The sequence below is a fragment of the Brassica rapa genome, chromosome A07, assembly GCF_000309985.2.
Source record: "Brassica rapa cultivar Chiifu-401-42 chromosome A07, CAAS_Brap_v3.01, whole genome shotgun sequence".
Lineage (NCBI taxonomy): Eukaryota > Viridiplantae > Streptophyta > Magnoliopsida > Brassicales > Brassicaceae > Brassica > Brassica rapa.
In genome coordinates this window covers 18,301,600-18,326,011 of record NC_024801.2, presented here as the reverse complement: position 1 = coordinate 18,326,011, position 24,412 = coordinate 18,301,600, and the positions used below count along the sequence as shown (strand labels likewise).

Genomic DNA, 24,412 nt, shown 5'->3' with positions numbered 1-24,412 from the left:
AAATTAAAATATTAAGATTTCAATAATTTTTGAATGCAAATTTTGAAATCAAAATATTTGTATCTTTTTATAGAGTATATAATTTAATTTAAATGATATTAATATATAATATCAATATCTATTAATGAGACTTCATATTCATACGATTTATAATCATTTGTATCTTGCTTCAACAAAAAAAGTTAAACCATTTATCACAAAATTTTCACTGTAGGATTTTTACTATTTTAAGTAATTTATAGTCGTTTTAAAAAATTTAAAATATAACATACAAGAAAAAATATAATTTTTTAAGAGAAATTATCAAAAATATCATTTTCATGTTACCACTTTCCATGTTTACCTTAACCATTTTTTCCCTTATTTTTAATGAAAGGTAAAAGACATTTATATCCCTAAGGTTAAATAATCTAGAATTAGAATTTTGAGTTGAGGTTGTGGAGTAGGGATTTTAGAATGTGAAATTTAGGATTCTAATAAATATATAAATAAATACTTAAAAATAATGCAATGCAATGCACGTTTATTTGGGTAAATGTGAACTCTTTGCTTATAAACGAAGCCACTGTGTAAACTACAGAGTTAAGTTGATACTATTTGAAATAAAATTTATAAAAAAACTGATAAAGTTTCAAAAATCTTTTATTCAATTTAGATATAAGATGGAAGAATCTATTCGGCGGTAGCTTTGGAATATTTTAAAAATCCAGAATATAAGTGGGATGGGATCATACTTGGATTTGCTAGAAAACTTAGGAGGATCAAAGACTAAAAATTTTAGTTTTATTCAGAAACGTTTAAACATCAGAGTTAATGGATGGACGTACAATTTTTCATCAAAAGGGAGAAAAGAGGTGGTCATTAAATTAGTGGCCACCACTTTACCAAATCATTTAATTTCTTGTTTTCGATTACCGAAGATAGTGGCATAATTTTAATGGAGTTTGGGAAAAAAATGTAAGATTGGAAATCATAGGATGAACTATGCCACAATAAATAGGATGGAGGGCTTGGGTTTAGAGATCTTACGGACTTCAATACGGCTATGTTAGGGAAACAATTTTGGTGCTTGATCGAGAAGCCTAAAACCTTATTTTCTCGAGTTTTTAAAGGACGGTACTTCAGGAATGCATCACCCTTAGAACCGATTCGATCATACTCTCTGTATATGGATGGTGTAGTATAGCATCTACTAGATCTCCTTTTTAGCAAAGGACTAATCAAAAGGGTGGGAACGAGATTTTCTATTTCAGTATGGAATGATCCTTGGCTCCCAACCACTCGCCCGAGACCAGCAAACATAAATCAACATAACCTTTACTCATATCTCACAGTGGATTCTCTCATCAATACAACGCACGAACATGGAATTCTCAGGTAATTCAGTCTTTGGTGGATTCGAGGGATGCGAAGATCATAGAAAGTATACTGTTGAGTCGAATTCAGATGGTTGATCAAGATGGTTGGCATTTCACTAACAATGGAAAATATACGGCGAAACCTGGATATCAAGTGGAAAGAGTATATCTAGACAGAGAACAAGTATTGTCGGTATATGGACCGATGTTCAATCCTTTAAAGGGTTACTCCTAGAAAATTCAATGCCTAACGAAAATAAAACATTTTTTATGGCAATTAGTGTCGGGTTGTATATCGGTTAAGAAAAGTTTGAGTGCAAGAGGTATACAAGGTGATAATCAGTGTGCAAGATGTCGAGCTAATGAAGAATCAATCAACCACGTGTTTTTTTAATGTTCTTCGGCAGTTCAAGTTTGGCCTTTCTCCAAGATCCCATCGAACCCATAAACTTTCCTTTCTTCGTTGTTATTCGAAAATGTGGATTACATGTATTGGAGGCCTACCCCGCACCTGGAAGACTATCAATTTGCATGAATTTTATAATATATCTTGAAAGGACGAAACAACAAGGTTTTTAGTAATATAGATTTAGGCCCCAAAGATACTCCAAATTTGGCAGAGATTGAATCATTACTTTGGGTCGAGGCACATGCATCACTCACACAAAGGATTACCAATCTAGGAAGATGGAAAGGGCAAGTTTACCTTCAACTCTGGATAGTTGATGTTTTACAGATGGATCATAGAAAGGTAAAGATAATTTCTCGGGACATGGCTAATATACTACATTATAAAGCTTTGATGGACTGATGGGTGCAAGGAATAAGAGACCAACTCTCTCACCCTTACACTATGAGATAAAAGCTCATATGGGCAATGAAATATATTAAAGAACTTACGTCAGTATCATGTCACATTTGCAACGAATTGCTTTCAATTGGTGAAGATAGTTTTAGCACCAGATGAATGACCTGCCTTTGCTACTTATATGGAAGACATCAAAATCCTAAAATGAAGTTTTAACCACTCAAAAATCATCTATATACCACGAACGGATAGTCTTGCTCAAAGTGCCAGAAAACAATTGTCTCATCAATTATATAGATGCAAAATTACCAGTTTAGTTTGCAAAATCTTAACTGAGTCTGTATATGTTGATACCAAAAAAAAAAGCAATGCAATGCATATTTATTTAAATAAATGCGATTATTTGCTTATAAATGAAGTCACTGTGTGTAGACTATAGAGTTAAGTTGATACTCCTTGAAATAACCCCACTTTTTATTTCAACGGAATTAAGTGATTAGATGATGAGCATTTCTTGTTGTGTTTATGTCCACTTTGAGGCTTTGGATAATAATTGGCAAGATTAAGAGAATCCGATTCCAACGATGAATCTCGTGAAGGCATTATTATTTTGTTAAGACAATCTATCCTATACTAAAAGGAAGATATGGAGAGATTCTAGCCTGTCCACGTTCTTAAAAAAAATCATCCAATCAGGAGATTTAAATATGCCACATCATCTTTACTTAGCCAATTCTTTAAAAAATACGGGCCTCCTGCGTTTGGGCTCTTAAATCTTCCGAAATCAACTTTTCGGACCTCATATCCGACCCAGGTTAAAAACAGTTGACATACCCTAATCTTCTAAAATCGTCATAGAATAAACCATCTTCTTTCATCTTCTTCCAATCTTCGTTACACATCCTCTATGCAATCAATCGTTTGCTTTAATTCCCTCTTAATGATTTCCTTTGGCCTCCTCTCTTTCTCATTCTTTATAAACTCTTTCTTTTTAGCTTTTTTAGCTTGCTAAGAATCAAAACCCGAAAAGCTCATCTCAATAAGCACAAGCCATGGCAAAACCCAACCGATAGTCACCTATTCAACCGGAAATCTCCTCTCCTCTCGCTTTGTATTTCACATCTCACCCGAAAAACGCAGAAAAAGTATGGAACTTTATTGGACTTGAAATGGTCATCATGGACGAACAGGTTTGTGTCTTTAACCCAAAATTGTTTCTTTAAATTGATATCAATTTTGTGATTATTATCATCTGCCATAAAACTGAACAGAAGAGGCGTACTTTAGCTGCCTTTCATTTGTTTATAATTAGATCTTTTGTATTGAGTGTGAATTTATTTATTTAATTTGAAACCAAGAAGTCCAACTAATCTGTGGTTTGGTTCATGCTATTTGTGTTTTCTGTTCTGAAGTATTTTTTAGTTGCTTGCTTAGATTTCTATAAATCGCTTCCCTCTGTAATTGTGCATTGTCTCAACATTTAAACACATGATAAAAGAAGTAGCTATCTATGAACTCAGTAGGTTTGATGGTAACTTTTGTTAATTTTCAAAGGCGGAGGATTTGCTGATGCATAAATGATTTACAATATTTTTGAAGTTAATGACATTGGAAAGACATGCTTCATACTATATAGCTTATTCTTTTCACATGGAGTTCAAGTCTGAGGTGGAAAACACCACTGAGATCTTCAGTCTCAGAATATCTAGGTAATGTTCTCCATCATGGTCCTCAACGTAGTTTCACAGTCAGCTTTGTGGCATGGCATGATTTAAAACTGTTAAACTTTGTGCAGAAAGGCAGAGTCTATGGAAAGTTGAATGATTCTTACGAAAAATTCATGGTGAGAACTATGAGAATATCCAAAATATCATTTACAAACTTTACCCAAAAAATCTAACTTATTTTGCAACTCACAATGGTATGATGCAGCGCATTCGAGGGACCTTCTCCTATCTACACTGAAACTACATGACTGGAGGAGAGCGCAGAGGAGAGGATAAAAGAAAAAAAAAATCTTTACCTAGAAAATGGACACATTAAAGGTTTCTACTCATTGCTTACTCTTTTGAAGGTTTTGGTAGACAAAGAAGAATTTATAGCGTAAGTTGGCAAATTTTGAATGTTCCCACAATAAGATGTTTCTTCGCCGACTTCTAATTATGACATTGCAGACTGGGAATAAGAACTAAACCATCTCATAATTATCAACTGCTCTGCTGCTTAATGATGGCTGTGAGACTAAGAAGTAGGAGTATGATTCATTCACGAAAACAATCATGAAGTGTTTATTTATCAGCTTCGTACAATGAACATCCTCCACTAAATTTCATAAGTGAGTTTATCTCTTCCTTTCACAACAAGTCAAGTTCTTAAGTTTTTATTATTTGAACATTTGTACATTTCGTTTATCATGTTTGTCTTTGACTTTTATGTCGTACACTGTCAAACATTTGTAGACATGACCTTTTATTACTAAGTTCTGTTTCTTGGTTGCAAGTAGTGAGCTTACAGTAGCTCATAGAATAGAAGCTCAACTTGACCGAATCCAATCTTTAAAACAAATTATTGCTTGATGAATCCTTCCTTTGCTGGATAATGTTACACTAATTTTTATGCTAAATAACACTTAGTAAACGTGTTGCAGAATCTAGAAATCAATAAAATCAATGAGGAGAAAAAAGCATCAATGGACAATGGTTGCTGAGTATTCTGCGGAAGCCATCTTAAGAAGGGTCCATGCTCTACAAAACGATGATTTTATGCCTCCAATTGAAGCCATCCTTGCTCCATTAGAAGCTGAGCTTAAGCTTGCGATAAGAGGTATTTTATGTTCTTTGTAAGTTCAATTTCTTGCTCTCTAACTTCATATAGGAATATGTAAAATTGATGAAGTCACTGATCAGCTGCTTTGTTTTTGCCTAGGTTGGGAAGGTTCAAGAAGATAAGATGGTTTTGAATCGTATAACTTAATCAAAATAAGCTGCCTTACTTAATGCTGAGAGGACTATTGGATGTGCCCTGGCAAAAAGCAGTGATGATTGATGATGTTAAAAATAGATGTCAGGAGTTAATGAAACAAAAACAAATCTGACAGGTTCTGTAGTTATCTTAATTCTTTGTATGTATTCTCAACACGCTAGAGAAGGAAATTTCCCAGTACAACTATGTTATGACGATCAAAGACAAAAGTTTGAAAGCTGTTCTATTGTACTTGCCATTACCAATATTCATTTGTGTACAAATATATGTTTTGTCCTATCAAGAGTGTTTTTTGTAATCAACGTATAAGGACTCAAAAGAGAAAAATATTGCTTATAAATAAATAAAAAATGGCTTTACAACTTAAATAAAGTTGGTAAGAAATGCGTTTTTAGTTGAAAAGGCCTTATGGAGCCTTCGATGGAGAATGAACACAAATCTCGAAAAGTGAAGAGGAATTCGCTTGAGTGAGAACAACAAGAACACCATTGCACTGCAGGAACCACCGGTTGGAGGAGAATGGTCGAGTATGCTTTCACCAGACGCATTTGAACATAGAAGAGAGAAATAGATCAGGAGGAAACGGTCCTGCCGACGTCAGCTCCAGTTAACCACCGGCCGAATTCTAAGGTGTGCCAATACCAGTGGAGAAAATGAGAGCGAGACTGAGAATTGGAATATTTCAGCTCTACGGATCATATTAGTTTTCAAAACTAGAATCATGCAAAAGAAGGAGTCGTAAGAGTGCAATACACTCAGAGGAAATGGTATATGGCTAATTTAATTCTTCCCATAATGTTTTGATTGATCTTTAGCTTGCTATCTTATTTTCTAATCTGATTCTTTTGTTGTCTGGTTGTAATTAGCAGCTCGGCCACAAACAAATTAATCACCTTAAATGACCATGGCTCCCTTTAGCTTAACATTGGTCATCTTGATCCTGATGCTATCTACTCTGGCCAGTTCACCACACTCCCCTCTGAGTATATGTCTGTGTCCAGATTTGACATATAGCTCTCAACTAATCCACTTTAGATTACTTTGTCATCATCTCAAATCTCGAATGAGTCTTCCATAACTGTATTTAGCAAAAAGAATGATTGTGTTTCTCTTTTAACGTTTTCATTTTTATGAAACATAACAACAATGATACTTAAAATGTTTGTTTAAGTAATTGTTTCTAATTAATTATTTGTATTAAAACAGTCGTGTATATGAAACTATTTTACTAAATGCTTTTTCATGTTTTTGGCAAAAAAATACTTTTTCATGTTCCACCGTCTCACTTATCAGTCGTACACATGTATCTATCACCTGATTTCTTTTGTTTAGTTGAAACTATTATAATATTAAACTAATCGTACTTTTATCATTTTAATCAAACATAAAAGTTTCAACTGTAACATTGAAATGCACTTCACAACTAAATTCTTTAAAAATGGGGATGAAAATAATGAATATGGTCCACTCAGCTATTCTTACAAATCAAGCATCTAAAATAGGAAGAGATATAACAAAACACTATTATCAATTAGATTAAAGTATATGAACCACGAAACATTAAAAAAACTCATGGTTCAAATAAAACTATATTATTAATTAGATTATATATATAACAAAACACAAGCAAAGATAAAAAACTGAAAGTTTAAACCAAAATAAACATGAAAAATGAGTATTACATGTGACCAGAACACTAAAAATGATCACATAACAATTGAAGAAGAATATATAAAACAACATTCTCATTTTAATAAACAGAGAATATCCAGAAGTAGTTGATATACCTTTTTGCTCAAAAAAAGAAGAAGTTAATATACCTTTAAAAGAAGAAACAACAATTAATCAAATTATCACTGTTTTTTTCTAACAATAGTCAAATTATATGAAAGACTATGGTACCGGTATCAAAAATTAACTACTCATAAGTTAACATTTCAAAATAATTAATAAAAAACCAAAGAAATGTAAAAAAGATGATTCAGATATTGTGTTAATAAAATTCAGTATTATATTTTATATATTTCTAATTCATATTATGTTACAAATATAAATTTTATTTACTAAATTTTATATTACACCATAAAATATATTAAAAATGGTTTGAGATCTATTCTGGTATTCAAAAGTCGATTTCACATTAACGACATAATCTTTAATAATAATTGAAGTGTTATTAGAGGAATATTTTCTTTCTGTTCATTTATCTATGATATCATTTATGCTTTTTCAATTAAGATGATCCAAGCAACATCGAAAAATAACAAAAAAACATATTAGGTATACTAAAATTTTAAATTAAATATAATATAAAATGCAACTTTCACATACACATAAAAATGAAAGATTTTGAAAATATATAATGAGCAAAAGAATTAGGAAATAAAAAAAAATTAAATGATAAGAGTTATAACCTATTTTTCTACTATGATAATATTCAAATAATGGAAATGTGTATTTTTTTCATTATTTTCGTTTTGCATTCTAATAAGTTTAACTCCATTTTAATAATTTTTATTGTCAAAAAATATATTGTATAATTAAATATAAATATAAATAACATAATATCTTAAAATAAAGTAAGAATTTATGAAAATAAACCCGGGCGTAGCCCGGGAAAAGCTCTAGTAGTTTCAATAATTGAATAAAGGGAAGTGGTGGACAAATTGACTTTAACCAGCTCAAAAGACCAAATAAACACATGCGAAGTGTGTCTTTTATAACTAGCAAGAAAAACATTAATAAAATCCCAATGTGATACCTATCATTTTTTTTTGTCAGCTGTGAATCTGTGATACCCTTTCATAAGTCGCAAGTGTTTTGTTATAGGAGCGTAATATTCATACATACCACTAATGAGGGTAAGAGATACACAAAAGGTATGAATATATCCTCGACAAAAAAAAAATATTGAACATATCCTAAACATAATAGTATCCTAATTTAAGAAATAAAAATGGTGCACTACGACATTTTTAATATAAAAATGCAAAATACTCTTATTTCCTGTTTCTATGATTTTCTAAAGAGGACCAAAAAAACAATAATGAATGTAGAGCGTGGACATAAATAAATCTGGAAAGTAAAATAAAAAATCTAAGAACACAACAAATGTCAAATGTGTACAAAAAACTAGATAAAAACAAGAGCGATTTGCATACTAAATACTATAAGATGAAGAATTTAGCGCATATAGAAAAACCGATGGCCCAAACGTGAAGCCCACCTCTAACTGTTACGAAAATACATGGATGCCCCTATACCTTCTCTTTCTTCTACGTAAGATGATCAAATATTTGGAAGAGAGAGAAACAATTATTAATGCTCTTTCTCCATTCTTTCACCTTTTTCTTATCTGTTTTATTTCTCCAATTCGCTTTCTTATCTGAGTTTTCTTTGATTCTTCTATTCCCCCTTCTATATTTAATGTACACAAAACACATAATCTCATCTTCAATAATATTCTAGTGTCTTCTCTATTTATTTTATTGTCGTTCGATAATCAGATTTCTTGTTTTGTAATTCGTTTGTGTTACTGCTTTGTTCTATAAGTGGAAAATTATTCATATAGCAGTGTGTAGGAGATTTGGTCCAGACAAAAATGTTCAGGAGATTTTATTCAGACATCAGTGTTCTTAAGATTTTGTTGTGACCACATCTCCACCGCATCAGAGCGTTGTCGTGTCCGCGTCTTCTCTTCTCGTTGTTTGATTATGGTGAGGCTTACACCGAGATAATTAAATCAAGTAGAACGGTCTTCAGTAAGCGATGAATTGTACATCTTGAGCTGGATCGAGTATTGCAGTTCGAACATGATGAACTGAGCATTTGGGTCTTCTCAGTTCGATCGATGCAAGCTCATGGCAACTGAGGATCCAATTTTTTTTTTTTTTTTGCAAAACTGGTCCCCCTAATATTAGCATTGTTATATTCTAACTTATCCAGATACTTTACATTTTAGCTTGTATTTAATTTATATTTACCGGCTATTTTAATCAGTAGATAGTTGTTACTTTGTATCAACACGGATAAACAAAAAAATTAACTCTCTAATAAATCACAAAATATATGTTTAGATTTACATGTTCGGCTAAACATAAAATTAACTCATTAACAAATTACAATACAAATGATTAAAATGGTTGTTTAGCCGGTTAAGATTTTACTTGACTTTTATTTGTTATAGTTAGCCGGTAATATACACCAGTTATCTCGACATTTTTATAGTTAGTCGGTTATATATACTAATTAATAATTTAATGGAATAAGCGGTTAAGATTTTACTTGATTTTTTTAATTACATTTAGCCGGTAATATGACCTATTATCCCAGTATTGTAACTTGAATTGAAACAATGAAAAAACAACTAAGACTGTAAGGACCATTCAGGAGATTTTTAAAGGGTTTGGAATGTAGAATCTGAAAGTCTGGGACCGATTCGTGAAGCTATTTGTACACTTGAATATATTGGGACCAACTAGAAAATATCCGAAGGTTGGAGGACTTGTGTTGCAAAACATAAGAAATCACCATTATTGACATTCCCGGTTAATATATTACAAGTTCGGATAAAAAACAGAAAAAAACATTACCATTCATACATAGCCGGTCATTCAAAATGTTATCCTTCCCGATCTAGACAATAAGTGTATTTCTCAAGATTCCATACAGTAATGACACTGAAGGTCTGGTTTCTAAAGAGCTACTAACAGATTGAATCTCTGCATCTTGGAACATGTGCTTCCTAATGTAAACCACGTCTCTTCAACCAATCAACACTGAAGTTACAATATGAGTGACGTAGTTTTAGATAAACCTCCAAGATGAAGCATGAAAGCAAGCTTAACAAATTGCAATGGCAACTCTATCATGTTTATCACCAAGCCACACCTTCTTCTTGAGAATCTCACAAAGAGTAACAAGCGCTCTCTTAGCTTTCGTTTCATCTTCTTGCTACAAACAAACACAAACAAACCAAGCTAAGTATCATGAACAAGACGGATGTGACCCCAGAATGAGCGTGGTTGGGGTTTTGAGGGACAGACCTTGCCCTTTCCACGGTCAGTGCTTTCAGGTCCTGAGGAATAATAGACGTAACATGGACCTACAAGTATGGACATATTTTATCTTGTTAGCCGGATATCTAATAAAATTCATGTTTTATATGTGTGTTAGCTGGATAATCTAGAAAATTTCATGTTTTCTGTGTGTGTTAGCCGTATAATCTAGAAAAGTCCATGTTTTCTGAGTTTGTTAACCGGTTAATAGAAACATCAAATGATCAGTTATTACTAGAAATAGATATATCAATTGAATACTTACATTTTCAGCCGTGTCCAGCGTCCTTGCATGTGCTGGTTTAATACCATTGCCTCGTATTTCTTGTTTACTTTAAGCTGTCTCGACATCATGAAACGTCCAAGACGACCGAAATATGGAGACTGGTCTGCCAACTCTATGAATTTTCCAAAAGACGACGCCTTTAGGACTTCGAGTTCGTCTTCCTCGAGTGTCTCTAATATATGCTTTATGCATCCAGGCTTGTGGTAGGTGGTAGAAAGTGACTCTCAGACCATCGGGTTCATCTCCAATGGCAAAGAACCGAGATGGAAAAAGGTGTCTGCCATTTGATCTCCCGTGGGGAACATGAAATCTGCACGGGATCGGAATATTTAACAGATTTACCAAATTGCATATGATGAAAATGAAAGAGTTTAGATATCTTAAAAAGATATACGAAGAGTTTTACTCGAAGAAACTTCAGAGGAAAACAATTAGATGTGTAGAATAATGGACTTACCGTCAAAGGATGTGATAAATAATTGCGACTCAGAATTAGGTTTGCGGTGATCGGAGATTGGTATTAGAAACCTCTGAAAATAATTTTCGACGGAGATGACGAAGAACTCCCAAAAAAATGAGCGGTGAAAGATACTAGGAGAGAGATGAGTGTTGTATCGATTTTGGTGACGCATGAGAAAGAGAATATAGGTGGTTTCGAAATTGAATAGGCTGTAGGTAGCGTTACACGAACCTAGGGGCAGAATAGTCATAAAATCAAGCGCGTGTTGATGAAAAAAGCACTTTTCCATATCTGCAAATTAAGCGGTTATGCTTGTATATGCAGTGCAATTTCTCTAAAAACAAAAAAACGAAAATATTCCCTAATTTTATTTGTATATTTTTCCTCTTTTTGTTTCCAAAAATAACAACAATGCTAACAGTAACTATAGACAGAAGAATCTAACTCATAGGAACAAATACGTTTCATAATAATCGCCATAATATCAAGATGATTACTATTACCACGTTGTACTATATCATGACTCTTTATCGACGCAGCCGCCGAGTTTCTTGTCCTTAACTCAGCCACCGAACTCGCATCCGTAATCGACTCACTCGGACCAATGACTTCGATGTTCTTCGTCATATGAACATTCCCAACGAGTTGACTCATCACAACAGATTCCGACACAACGCTCTTTCTCTTGTGTTGCTGCTGCTGCATTGCCGCTCTCACGATCTCCGTGTGCATTGCGCTCGACAACCTCCTGATACCCTTCGCTCCACCGATCAAAACCGCTGGGTTAATGTCGGAAGCTTTCTTGTTACTGTGTTTGGAGAAGAAGAGGACTGACTCGGGGCTCCGGTTACGTATCCGGGTAAACGGGTCACCGACGAACAGTGAGGTCTTTGCGTCAACGAGCATCACGTGCTTGAAGTTGCGTCTGACTCGTCCGAGCAGCATTGGGTAACACGCCCATCTCCTCAAGCTAATCGGCACGTGCTCAATAAACCCAGACAGCGAGTTCTCCGGGTCCAACTCGGCCACGTCGAAGCCCACCACAGAGCCGTGAGTCAACGACTCGGTCGTCTCGTTCAGTGCTGAATCGTTGACTCGGTGGCTCTTCTTCCCCCAGATAGGCTCAGACGTATCCTTCTTGGATTGCTTCTTCATGAAACGGGTGAGATTGAATCCCAAAACGGGGCCGTTTTGGTTAGAGGAGTTTGAAGTCCGGTGAACGTCGACGAGTTTCAAGAACGAGTTGTTCTCTTCCTCTATCATATTGGTGAGTCTAGTGACGGAAGAAGGGGAGTTGAAGAGTAAAACGACGTCGGAACGGGAAGTGACACCGGAACGGTGAAGCAAGCGCATGAAGAGGCGGAGATCTTCCTCCGTCGTGTCGGAAGCGACATGAGCGACGACCAAATCGTGCATGCACTTGGTTCCTCTCAGAAACAGAGTGCCCATCCTCTGTAGAGCGAGAGGTCGAGTTTTGGCGACGGAGACGGTGCGAGCGAGGAGAAAACGACGGTGTGAACGGGGAGAAACGGCGGGGAAGACGGAGGAAGGTTCGAAGGTGGAGAGAGTGAAGAGGAACAAGGTGAGGAAGAGGAGGAGGATGCAGATGGAGATGGTAGATTGAGCTTTGGAGAGGAGAAGACGGGAAGATCTGGAGCGGAAGAGAGTCTTCGCCGGAGACGAAGAAGAAGAAGAAGAAGGAGAGACGTCGTTTTGGTCTGGGAAGAAGACTAAGAGGAAACCCATTCCTCTTCCGTTACTATTAGTGTTCTTCGTCTCTCTCACTGATGATATCAAACCCACTCTCTCTCGGAGTTAGTGGTGACAAGAGGCTGAGGCTGAGAAGAGCACTCGCTTTCTTCTCGATATTTGCCTTCTAATATTTCGCATCGAAATTATTTATGATTTTGTTGGCAGAAAGAAAAGGATGGTAGAGTCGGGTCATACCGGGTCGGATACTTGTTTCTGAAACAAACAAAGATGTGGGTAGGATAATCAGGAGATGTTAATTAACCTGATATGGGCGCCCGAATTTTAAATTTAATATTTAGGTAATAAATAATTAGACACTGACTACATTTATATATTTATGTAGCCTTTTATTAGCTATGAATACGATCACATGTTTTACTAAAAATAACTCAATCTTCATGAATCATGAGAGAGAGATGTCTTTAGTGAATTGTATCGAGCCTTTAAAAGGAAGGGTAGTCTAGTCTCTGATTATGTATTATCAAATTAATTAACACGTTATTAAAGGGTGTGCCTAATATTCATAATATAAACACACACAAAGTTTGACCCTTCTTATTCTATGCGAAACACTGGAAGTTTAGAGAAGCTTAGATAGTTTATCTTGACTGTCCAAAATGATGCATGTTTTAAATTTTTTACACATATTAATAAATTATATTAAATTATAATATTGAATGTTTAATTTTTGTGGTTATTTATTTCTCATAATTCTAAACTAATAAAAAGTTAGTAAATGGAAAATTTTAAGTTTATAATTAATTATTATTAGTTGATTTCACTGAAAATATAAAAATGTATCTTTTTGAAATATTTTTCTAAAATATACATCTTTATGAGAAAGGAAAATTGTTTAATTTGAAAATTAGACAGTTCTAAACTTATAATGCATTTAGAAATTGAAGCCAAAAACTTAGTTGAAGGCAACTATTGAATAGTGAGTAATGAAAACCGATTGAACTCTACGCAAATCTCAATCTACCATCTCCATCCTCCTCGTAAGATCAAAACAAACTAGGCCAATGAATTGTAAAACTGTTATTATGGATTATAATCTTTCTTTTAAAGGCCAACTGTGCCAAAATACAAGAAGAAAATGTCAGCTACATGATGAAAGGCAGTTTAGTACACTAGTCAAAGGCCCAGTTCATTAAACCTGCCCCCTTGATTACAGCTAGAATCCGTGATCAGACGGTAGAGACATGAGGGAAGGGTCGTAATGAATATAACTGGGGCTAAGTGTATAAAAAAAGTTCAAATGTGATATGAGTTTTGTTTGGGAGCCCGTAAGAACAAGTGTGTGTGTGTTGAATGTTGACGATGGATCTCTATTGAATGATGAAGCTCCTTCACACGTGGCTTATCTTCTTATGCAGATTTCCCGATTTGGGTAGGGACTTATGCTTCATTATAAAGGAAATATATTTCGACATTCGGACTCATTACCAGATTTTGTGTCGACTAGTCATTACCATTTCATTTTCGAAAATGTTTGTATAATCTTGGATTCACTACGAAACAAACTAACAATTATTCAATCAAACGAGCCAAAACAAAATACTCTAGTAATAATAGCTCCGAGTCCAATTGTAGTTCAATAAGTCAAAGCAGTCTCTATCAATAACTTTCACAGAGATTAGCCACTAAAAATACAAAAGTTTAATCTATATGGAACGTAAGAAGTATGTGACTGAGAAGATTTCTGAAAATCCTGAACTACCGCTTTCATGTAAACAAATTTTATTGTCTTCAGAAAAAACTGGCGATCACGACTTGTACTTACTGACAGGATAAAAGCAACTTGTACTTTTTGCCGCTTTGTCAAACTCTCTGGTGAAAATATCAGTCAGAATTTTCTATAATTTTATTTATTGCATGTGTATGATTGAGCAGCCTGTCTAGAACTGTTTCTACACCATCAAACCAGCCGTCGGCAACGTCTTCGATTTGTCGGTGGTCACGACATCTATCTTATTAAAACTCAAGTACAAAATTGGAGTGTTTGGAGACTTGAATAGGACTTTTAAAAATTTGGAGTGTTTGGAAACATGGATTGCAGTCTTTTAAAAAAAAATATTTTTGTTGGAAAACAAGGATAATAGTATTAAGAAAAAAAGTAATGGGCTTATGTTTTTTTTTTAAATTGAAAGTTATCTAGGCCACTTTTAAAATATACCAAAATGGGTCAATCTAATTCCCTAAATTTTTTTTTCTAAACTAACCATAAAACAAAATTTAAACTTTATATACATATTTCAAATCAAAATAATAATTCAAATTTGATTTATATCAAAAATTGATTCAAAAATATACATATATTCAAAAATGGATTTTTACTAAACTATTTTTCAATAACCATTATAAAAAAATATTGTCAATATATATAAGAAAAATATAATACAAAGCCCAATTTGAAATACCAACTCAAATTATGGTTTTCATATTTCATATTAAGTTTTAAAAATATAATATATGTAATTATTTATATGATGGTATGTATAAAATACTATTAATTATATGATTACTTATATGATGGTACATATAAAATATGATTAATTATATGATGATAAAATACGATATATAATAATGACTAGGGATGGGCTTTTGGATACCCATACGGGTTTAGTTCTGATCGGTTTGTATTTTGGGTTTTCGGGGTCAAAGATTTCAGCCTTATTAGAATGTTTCTAAATTTTGGTTTGAGTTCGATTTGGATCTTTGCGGGTTTGGTTTGGGTTTGGATAACTAATTTAAATTATTTTTAAAGTCTTAAATCATTATATATTTTAAATTTCTCAAAATGTATAAATAAAATAATATATTACGTATAAATTTGAATAACATATGTCATAATACTTAAGCTTAACATATCAATTGGCTTGATTTAAAATTTTGGATACGAAATCAATAATTATTTTAAGTATTTTTTTGGTGATTTGAGTATACTTTAACTATTTCAGATATTTACTTTTGACTATCTATATATATTTTCAAGTATTTAAACCAATTTAAAAGAATCATTTTTGATGTTTTATATACGTTAAATCTAAAAATAATTAATATATATAAGTATATAAATCTATTTTTAGATAAATTCGGATACCCAAATACTTCGGTTCGGATCAGATTCGGTTCTCTAAATAACAAAATTTTGAATAATTAGAATATTTAATCAATTTATGTTTGGGTTTGGTACTATATCTTTGGATCGGTATCGGTTATGTTCCTCGGATTCATTTTTCCAAATCCTAATAATTACATGAAAAACAAATATCAACATATTTTTCAAAATATACACCCGCGCGCCTGCGCGGATCAAAATCTAGTTTAAACTTAAATCTACAGCGTTGTAACTAAACATAACTAGACGCTCTGTAGAAACTAGGGACTAATCAGATTATTCAGGGCCTAAACTTCGTTTAGGCATTAACGAATTAGTAATTTATTTTATACATATTTTATATTTACATAAAATAGTTTAGTTTTTGAGTTTAGTTATAAAATTATTGTGAATCATCAAATTTGATATATAAAACAAAGGATATTAAACAAATTTGTGAATTTATACTAATATTATTACTTAATTTAATATATTTAAACTAATTTGGATTGATTTAAACTGATTTGAACTGATTAAGAACAGTTTAAACAGATTTGAACCGTATAAATTGGATTTTAAGAAAATATTTTTGGATGGAACCGAATTGGCGTCGCCTTGAATCTACAAACATAAAAACACATTACAACCCATATATAATATAGCCCAGAGATATTGGGGTGGGCTTTGAGAAAAGGCAAGACGGGCTAAAAGGCTTCATATGACATCAGATTGGGCTTCTTCATATATTTCATTGGTGATTACTTAAGCCAGAAGCAAAGACTTGGATTAAGGTGTTTTGTTTGAATTGTTGTTCTGCTTATTAACTGTCCATCTTTAAATCGAGATGTTGATGTGTTCGGAATCTCAAATTTATTTTAGAAAATGTAAATTTATGTCATGTACGGTGTGTAGTGCTGTACGTGTTGGGAACTAAAAACTAATGTTATTTGAAATTTGATCAATCAAACCCTTTTTGATTCAAGGTAAATGGTTCATCTAAAACATAAAGCAAACTCTAATTTGATACCAGGTAAAACCAAAAGAACAGCCAGAAACAAGGAGAATACACAATAAAACCTCTTTACTAAACACCATACTTGAGAGAACAATCACTCATTCCATCAACCAGAAGCCACTTGACTTCCAGAGTTATCGCAGGGAGATTCGATCTTAGGCTTCTTTATCTTTCTACAATACCCCGACCATGACAACCTAATAAAGACAAAACCACATGTTTTTATGTCAACAAACCAGAAAAAGCTTGAAACAGAGAAGGTAAGGCTTTTGTTAGCAACTTACCCCAGCTGCAAGGAAGTGTCAGAATGGTGGTCCTCATTGTCATTATCGTCATCATCTGATGAAGAGCTCTCGTGCTCTGCTTGTGGGCTAGAGAATTGAGGTATTTCACTCAACCCTTTTGGTCCTGATGAACCTCTCCCCAACATCTCTACCTGAGGGGTAAATTTATATTTGAATGTGGTATACATGGTGAAGACCATAGTAAGCTAATGTAAGGGTATAACAAATATTTACCTGTTTGCGCAAGAGTTGGTTCTCTTCCAATGCTCTTTTCTCCTAATGATAACAACCAAAATAAACAAAAAAGATGGTGAGGTTTTAACATTGTGTAAAGAATCAATGATAACAGTTTGAGTAAGCCTTGTTCTTACCTGTAACCTGGATCTTTCTACCTGGTTAAGCAAGAGTTGTGTCTAAATCAAAACAAAACTTTGTAAGTCAAGAGATGATTCACAGATGTATTTCAATCTTGTGAGTAAAACTTGTTTTATTGTCTTCACCTTTTGATTCTTGACACTATGCAAACTATCATTCAACTGGCTTTCAAGAGAAATAAGATCCGAGAAACTCATACCCTCAAGCTCCTTACCCTTCAGTCTCCTGCTCTCATGAACAAATACAAAATATGAACCAAAATGAACAATAAAAAAAACTTACACACAATTTTTAACCAGAGAGATACATACTCAATTGCAAGCTGTAGTCTCTCAAGCTCGCTCTTCGTAGACTCATCTTTTTGAAACTGCAACAACGGAACCCACGTAAGAAAAAGGGATACAAAAGCTTGTGGTAGAGAGGACCACTGCTTATAGAGATATACACACATACCACAGCACCATTTTCATGTGAAGAAGAACAAAGTAAAAGCTGTTGTTCTTCTCTTTGTTTATGATCAGCCGTTTCAGCATTGCATCCATATCTAGAAAGAGTTTGCTCCATACTTCAACACATTTTGAAAGAAAAAAACACATGCACTTCATTAGCTAAAGCCACTAGTTGCTTTCACCATAACCACCAAAATCACAATAAGACTTCTCAAAACAAATAGACTCTTCTATGGTCTACTAATCTTAAGAGTCATAGATCAGTACGAGGACAAACACGTATAAGTCCTCAAACCAAAAGACAGAACAAGTATTTTGCTCTGTTTGCTAGTCTCAAATGAACCCAGAAGAAAAAGAATCATTGTTTTTTTACCAGCCGCTGGAGAAATCGTAAACCTTGCCGGTGCTGGAGAAGATGATGAGAGCAACCTCCGCGTCGCAGAGGATCGAAAGCTCTTTGGCCTTCTTCATCAACCCGTTACGTCTTTTGGAGAAAGTGACTTGACGACTGTTCACATTCTCAATCTTCTTAATCTCAATCCTCCCTCTCCCCATCTTTCAATCTGTTCTGCTCTGTAACAATCTAAAACAGAGGAAGAAGTAGTAAGGCTTTGTACATCTATATATATATATTTAGATTTTGTGTATATATAGGAATGGGTTTTCTTTAGGAAAGGAGGAGGCTAGAATTAGGGTATTGCATAAAAAGATGGGAGTTACTATAAGTAGCAATTTTCCATATTTGGTTTGCTTTGCTTTCGTGTGAGTGGCTGTTTTAAAAAAAAAGGAACTTACTTTCCCTTTTATAACGCCTTTGTTTCGTTTGTCTTCTCTCCTCCTACTGTAAATTGCTTTCTCTTTTCTTTCTTTTTGGTTATATATATATAGAAATCTAATATCTAGGGTTTTCTTTTCTGATCTGCTTTACTTCATGCTTTAATGACGGTTTTAAAACTTAAATCTTTAAAAATTTATAGGTTTACAAAGAAAGTAATTTCTATTTTCGAAAAAAGCTGACCGTGTATCACGGTATAGTTTAATACAAAATAATGTGTATATCTTTAAAAATATTTGATCAATTGTTGTAAACATATAGTCAACTGAAAATTCAATACAGCGTACGAATAATTTTTTATTGAAGTAAATTTTTTTTTATTTATTTATTATGGCAACAAATTTAATTTATATTCAACACTCATATTAGATTTATATGTTTTCTATGCCAAATATAATAAGAAATATTAGGTAATAATAATTCATCCTTTACCCTTATCTAATTTAAATGGTAATCAAAACTAATAAGATTGTTTTATTGTACTTTTAATTCAGTAGATGTGGCTTAATAGATAGTAAAATCTCAGAAAGAGGAATTACTTCCCCCACCCAAACAGAATTTGTTATAGTTAGGAAAAGAAGATTTCCCTTTTAAGATGACTTACTATCGTAACCGAAAATATATATAGAGAATAATGTACGTTGTATTTCGGAATTATCCAAATATTAGGAAAGCACTAATATTGGCAAATAATAAATCGCTGGCTGGTTAGATTTGTAAATAACACTATTTAAAACTAAATTTAAATATAATAACAAGAAATAACAGTTTATTTAATAAATTCAAGCAAAAAAATTAATAAATAAAATAAAAGTACTCATACCACTTCAAAAAGAATGACATTACAAAACTGATGGTACAAAAACTCAATTTTCATCCTTTCCTCCCATGTGTATAACCAAAATAAAATGGAAAGTACTATTTTCTGCTTCTTTAAAATATCCACTATTTTAGTAATCTATCAAATAAGAAAATCAACCACTTGTCATAATTACATGCAAAGTCTTTTACTTTATTTTGTCAAGCTTAAGATAAAATATGTTAAAACACACAAAAAATATGTTTTGAGAAAATAATAAAACTCGAGGATAGTCATAAAAGGACACATAAGACGATAATACAATATATACATATGAAGTAAATCTTTCATAGATAGAAACATGAAGTATTGTTGTACATATTTTTGTCAACAGAGATTGATGTCTATCTAAACTGTATTTGCATGTTTTAAAGAAAAAGTCTAAAATCTATTTGCACTTTTGCAGCGAATCTCGGTAATTTTAATTTGTATGCACCGTTAAAAAAGGTAAAAGATGAAAAGAGCAAGCAATGCTCTTGGCTGTTTGAGTCTAGAACAGCGAATATTTGGGCCTTTAGACCCATTTTGATGTAATAGTATGAATTGCTGGTGAGAAAGCCAGGAAATATTCATCACATTTACAAATACTAGTCTACATGCCTTAAAAGTTTTGGTCAATGTTCTTAAAACCAGACAATAAAACTGAACCTGGATATTAATTTGGATCGCAGTTCAATATGGTTTAATCAGGTCAAATTTGATTCAATAATCTAGTTCAATATTTTTTAGATATAGAAATTTAAAACTAAAGTTAATAAATAATGATAAATAAATAAAATATAAAAAATACCAAATATAAAACATTATAAATATAAACTATTTTTTGTTCAAATGGTTCGTTTATAGATTTTTGATAATTTGTATTAAGTTCAATAATTTTAAGATCTAATCCGACTATTTGTCCGGTTCATAGTCGAACCAGTTATTAAATCCAATCCGGCTAGATGACCGGTTCATGGTAGAACTTGGTCCGACCACTGGATCGGTTTTAAAAACACTGGTTTCGGTATATATATAGTTTTTCTTAAACTTAGTTTTGGTACTAGTTGTTAATAAGGAGATTCTCACTAGAAGTGTCACACTCTTGTATATACCAGTTTCCAGGAAAGAGATCGGATCATGGAACAAGAAATAATACACGAGAGCTTGAGGCAATATCGTCGATCCATAAGTTGGCCAGACTAGACAATCATCAGAACGCCTTGAAAGAAGCCGCAAAACTGCAGTCCCTTCGTCTTGATCCAAGACTCCTACACAACCTACACGAGTTCAGAGAGCATCCTCTGACTTCCAGACTCGTTGGGTATGCGTTGGAGTATGCTCGATATTGTTCTTCTTGGTATCATATATAACTATCATCAGTGCCCTGCAAAGATTTTTGGGGACCCGAGGCAAATTAAAAAAAAATTACATGATATTTTTTTTTTTTGAAAATAGTTCTATTTAAATTTGAATTATATAAATTTTTTTTTGAAAAAAACATATAATTTTTTTGATTTATTACCTAAACATTTTCTAAATTTTCTGCACAAGATTTTTATAAACTAAAAAATAAAATAATAATCATAAGTAGGAATTAGTAATATAAAAACAAAAATACAAATTTTGGATTGAAATATTGGTCGCTGTTAAAAAGCTAAATCTTAGCGTTAAAATTAAATACAATAAACTATATATTCAAAATATTCTAATTTGTTAATCAAATTCTATAAATATATAAAATATATTTAACTCATAACATATACAAAGATGAAAAATGAGGATCAAATATTTACAGTTAACTAAAAGTAGAATCTTTATAGTTTTACATAAAATATAGTACAATTGATCATAAATTAGTTTTTTTTTAAAACAAAAGTCGACTTTAGAATCAAATAATAAAAAAATATATAACTTAAAGAACACATTAACTACCATGTAAATTTTTTATTTTTGTAATTAGGGGCCCTTAAAATTTTATAAAATTTGGGGGCCTTAGAGCATCTCCAACTCATAGCTATTTTCATCTCTATAATAGCATTTAGATGTGAAATTGTTCCAACCCACCTTTATTTCTTCCTCTATAATAGAGATCTCTATTTTTTCCTCTATTTATAGAGGAAGAAATAACATTCCTCTATTTTTTACTCTACTTTTAGAGATTGTTATTTTAAAGGAATACATTGGAGCATATCTCACTTCTATTATAGAGTTCTTCTATTTTAGAGGTAAAAATAGCAAAATACATTGGAGATGGTCTACGCAAATGTTTTTTTCATTAAGCTATAAGCACAGCACTGACTATCATTAGAATATAATTCTTACTTCTTAATGTAATAAAATTGTTATAGTGTTCTCAATATTGTGCTTCTTGATTGTGTCAAATGTCGTCTGTACTGATTATTAATTTACTCAAAGACTTTAACAAAAACATATCATGAAGATTCGCATAGGTGGATATGAATAATGGGGAGATGTTTTGTTTCTGAGCAGGGGTAGTCTTTGTATTGTATCATATATATATATATATATATAATATAATTAATAAGTATAGTTTAAAGACATTGTTACTATATTTTGGGTTAAATGTAGACTTGCTAGTTTGGAGAAACTGGGTCAAGCATGGCTGCATGGGTGGCGAGCTAGTGGTCAGATATGAAGCACTACCATTATTAATATTAATGCCTTTTTCAGACTGGACCTACGCTTTTCATTCATGTCTCACGTTAGATCTATTCGTTTTATATGGATTCTTTAAACGCGCCAAATTTGAGTTTAAACGCATTTGTACAGAATGCTAGATTCTAAGCTTTCGATTGTTCCGAGTCTCTATCCGAAAACTTAACCAATAGATTAAAAGTCTCTGGATAACATTTTGTTGCCTTCTCAGTCCTCGTATTTGTTTGATTGTAGCAAGTAGTCAATTTATTTGTATGGGTCTTCGTACAAAGAAACAAAAGGTATTTAATATTTTTGGTGCGGAAAGGTTTAATAATTTTAAAGGTTTAAGAACTGGAAAGGTGGAGCAGTAAAAAAAAAGGAACTGAAAAGGTGGTAGATGCAGGCCAAAGCAGCGCAGCCTCATAAACTGACGACGATTTTTTAAAAGCAGAGCAAGTTGGATGCATCTGCTATAATGTCCACGCACCTCCTTCAAAGCTATAATCCATTTACTTTACTTTACGTGTATTTGTGTTTACTATTAATCAAAAGGTTGTAAAATAATATCCATGGATTAGAGATCAGAATATATTAAGTTTTATTTTGAACCACTTGATTTTGAATTCACAATTTGGCTTTCTACCAAAACGTTTCGAGTTGAATTGATTGAGCTACCATTATGCCAAACAAAAAGAAAAAAAAAATTGATTGAGCTACCAATATCCAATAGCTTCATAGTTTTATTTATTACATTTTCTATACATGTTATAAGTTTCTTGTGAAATTTGCATGAAAATGAAGAGAACACATATTAATATGGAAATGATTTTTAAAGATATGAAAATCAATTACAGTATATAGTAAAACATTAATCAACTTGATAATAATAAAAAAGAATGTATATAATCCTTTGAGAGGCGATTGAATCTGACGTGCCTCTCCCAAAGAACTGAATCTTCGCTTGCTTGGGTGGAGGCGTGGACCATGGCGAGCTCGTCGCAAGCCTTTTACGTCTCCCACACCCGGAACCTGAGCTACTTAGACGGATTAGTCGTCGTCCGATGTTGATTGAAAGCGCCTCATCTCTCCTCCTTGCAGATCGCGTGACCTCTGGCGTGGAGGTTACCTTTTTAGCTCTGGTGGCTCGTCAGTCGAAGAGATGCTCTTTGTTACGAGGACGACATGAAAGCTCACTGGAGATTGTGTGTTAGTCATCGTAGCGAAGCTTGTTCGATTGTTGAAAATGGTGATAGTGTCACCGGGTTTACCTTTTGAGATGGCGATTTCCAGAGGTTTGCTTCTCTCCGGTCCATCGCTTCTCTTCGTCATTTGAGTGAGACGTTGCATGCGGTATCTCAGACCCCTGTGGCGGTGGAGTCTCGAGCAGTTCCCGCTGACTCATGGCCGGTCTAACTTTTTTTTTAAACATGTGATGTCAATACACTCAAATACAAATTTATGCTCTCGTTCTTCATAGAAATTTTTTTTATAATGCCCTACAAACAACTAATATTTTTGTATAAAATCAGGATGCCCTAAGCGGCCGGTTCCTTTGTCTATGCTCCAGGCATGCCCGATGTTTAGGTTTTTAGTGTTGGTCTTCGATTAGATCCAACGTTTGTGACTACAGGACAATTTTGTGGGCGGGCTAATCTAATGGTAACTGGCGACACAGCGAATGCTGTTTTGGACACTTTGTTGCTGTTGTGTTCACTGGAGAAGGAAACTACTTCCCCGTGTTTTTTCCATGTCCGTTTCCCTTTTCTATTTGTTTAGATCTAGTAGTAGATTAAGCTTATGCATTTTGCAACTTAAGAAGTAGACGTTTTACCGGTTAACCGATTTTGTATAAAATTTGGATTCCCGAGTAGAGTAGAGTTGATAAATAAAACTTAATGTATTTGTAAAAGGGCGAATGTATTTTTTTTTTTGGGTCAAAAGAAACATACGAAGCCCACTAAAGAAAAGAGGACGCAAGGTTTTTTCTTTAAGGTTGGATCGCGTCAAAAAAAAAAAAAAACCAAACCAGTGGACACAAAAAGGCGGCCCGACCGGGAGACTTATAAAAATGCAACAAACTCCCACGTTGCTAGAGAGAGAGATATAGCTAAAGAATAGGAAAGGAGGCTTCACTCTTCTCCTTCCTTCGCGC

At 33.2% G+C, this 24,412-nt stretch overlaps 2 protein-coding genes and 1 long non-coding RNA gene across 9 annotated transcripts; 1 reads left to right on the top strand and 2 right to left on the bottom strand.

Moving 5' to 3' along the window:
• Nucleotides 1–145: 145 nt before the first annotated feature.
• Nucleotides 146–7,105, top strand: LOC103830098. 6 transcript variants are annotated; one of them, XR_004449428.1, is made up of 7 exons: nt 151–3,356; nt 3,721–3,875; nt 3,962–4,009; nt 4,099–4,211; nt 4,341–4,501; nt 4,814–4,989; nt 5,092–7,105. It is a non-coding gene; the product is annotated as an uncharacterized LOC103830098 (long non-coding RNA). The 6 variants fall into 6 exon arrangements; XR_004449425.1 differs by having other exon boundaries at nt 152–3,356; nt 4,099–4,269; XR_004449424.1 differs by having other exon boundaries at nt 146–3,356; nt 4,099–4,501; nt 4,814–5,005.
• Nucleotides 7,106–11,296: 4,191 nt separating this feature from the next.
• On the bottom strand, nt 11,297–14,843 carry LOC103830097. Its single transcript, XM_033275503.1, has one exon. It carries the CDS (start codon nt 12,695–12,697, stop codon nt 11,366–11,368), a length of 1,332 nt encoding a protein of 443 aa, XP_033131394.1. The 5' UTR covers nt 12,698–14,843; the 3' UTR covers nt 11,297–11,365.
• A 1,473-nt stretch (nt 14,844–16,316) lies between these two features.
• Nucleotides 16,317–18,740, bottom strand: LOC103830095 (agamous-like MADS-box protein AGL18). Of its 2 annotated transcripts, XM_018653006.2 has the most exons (9): nt 18,722–18,740; nt 18,300–18,509; nt 17,931–18,042; nt 17,789–17,844; nt 17,603–17,702; nt 17,474–17,515; nt 17,337–17,378; nt 17,103–17,254; nt 16,317–17,015 (listed from the first exon to the last, which is right to left on the bottom strand). In XM_018653006.2, the coding sequence occupies exons 2-9, from the start codon at nt 18,479–18,481 to the stop codon at nt 16,925–16,927; spliced, it is 777 nt and encodes a 258-aa protein (XP_018508522.1). In that variant the 5' UTR covers nt 18,482–18,509; nt 18,722–18,740; the 3' UTR covers nt 16,317–16,924. The 2 variants fall into 2 exon arrangements, with proteins under 2 accessions (XP_018508522.1, XP_009104054.1); XM_009105806.3 differs by lacking the exon at nt 18,722–18,740 and having other exon boundaries at nt 18,300–18,673.
• Between the last annotated feature and the right edge of the window lie 5,672 nt (nt 18,741–24,412).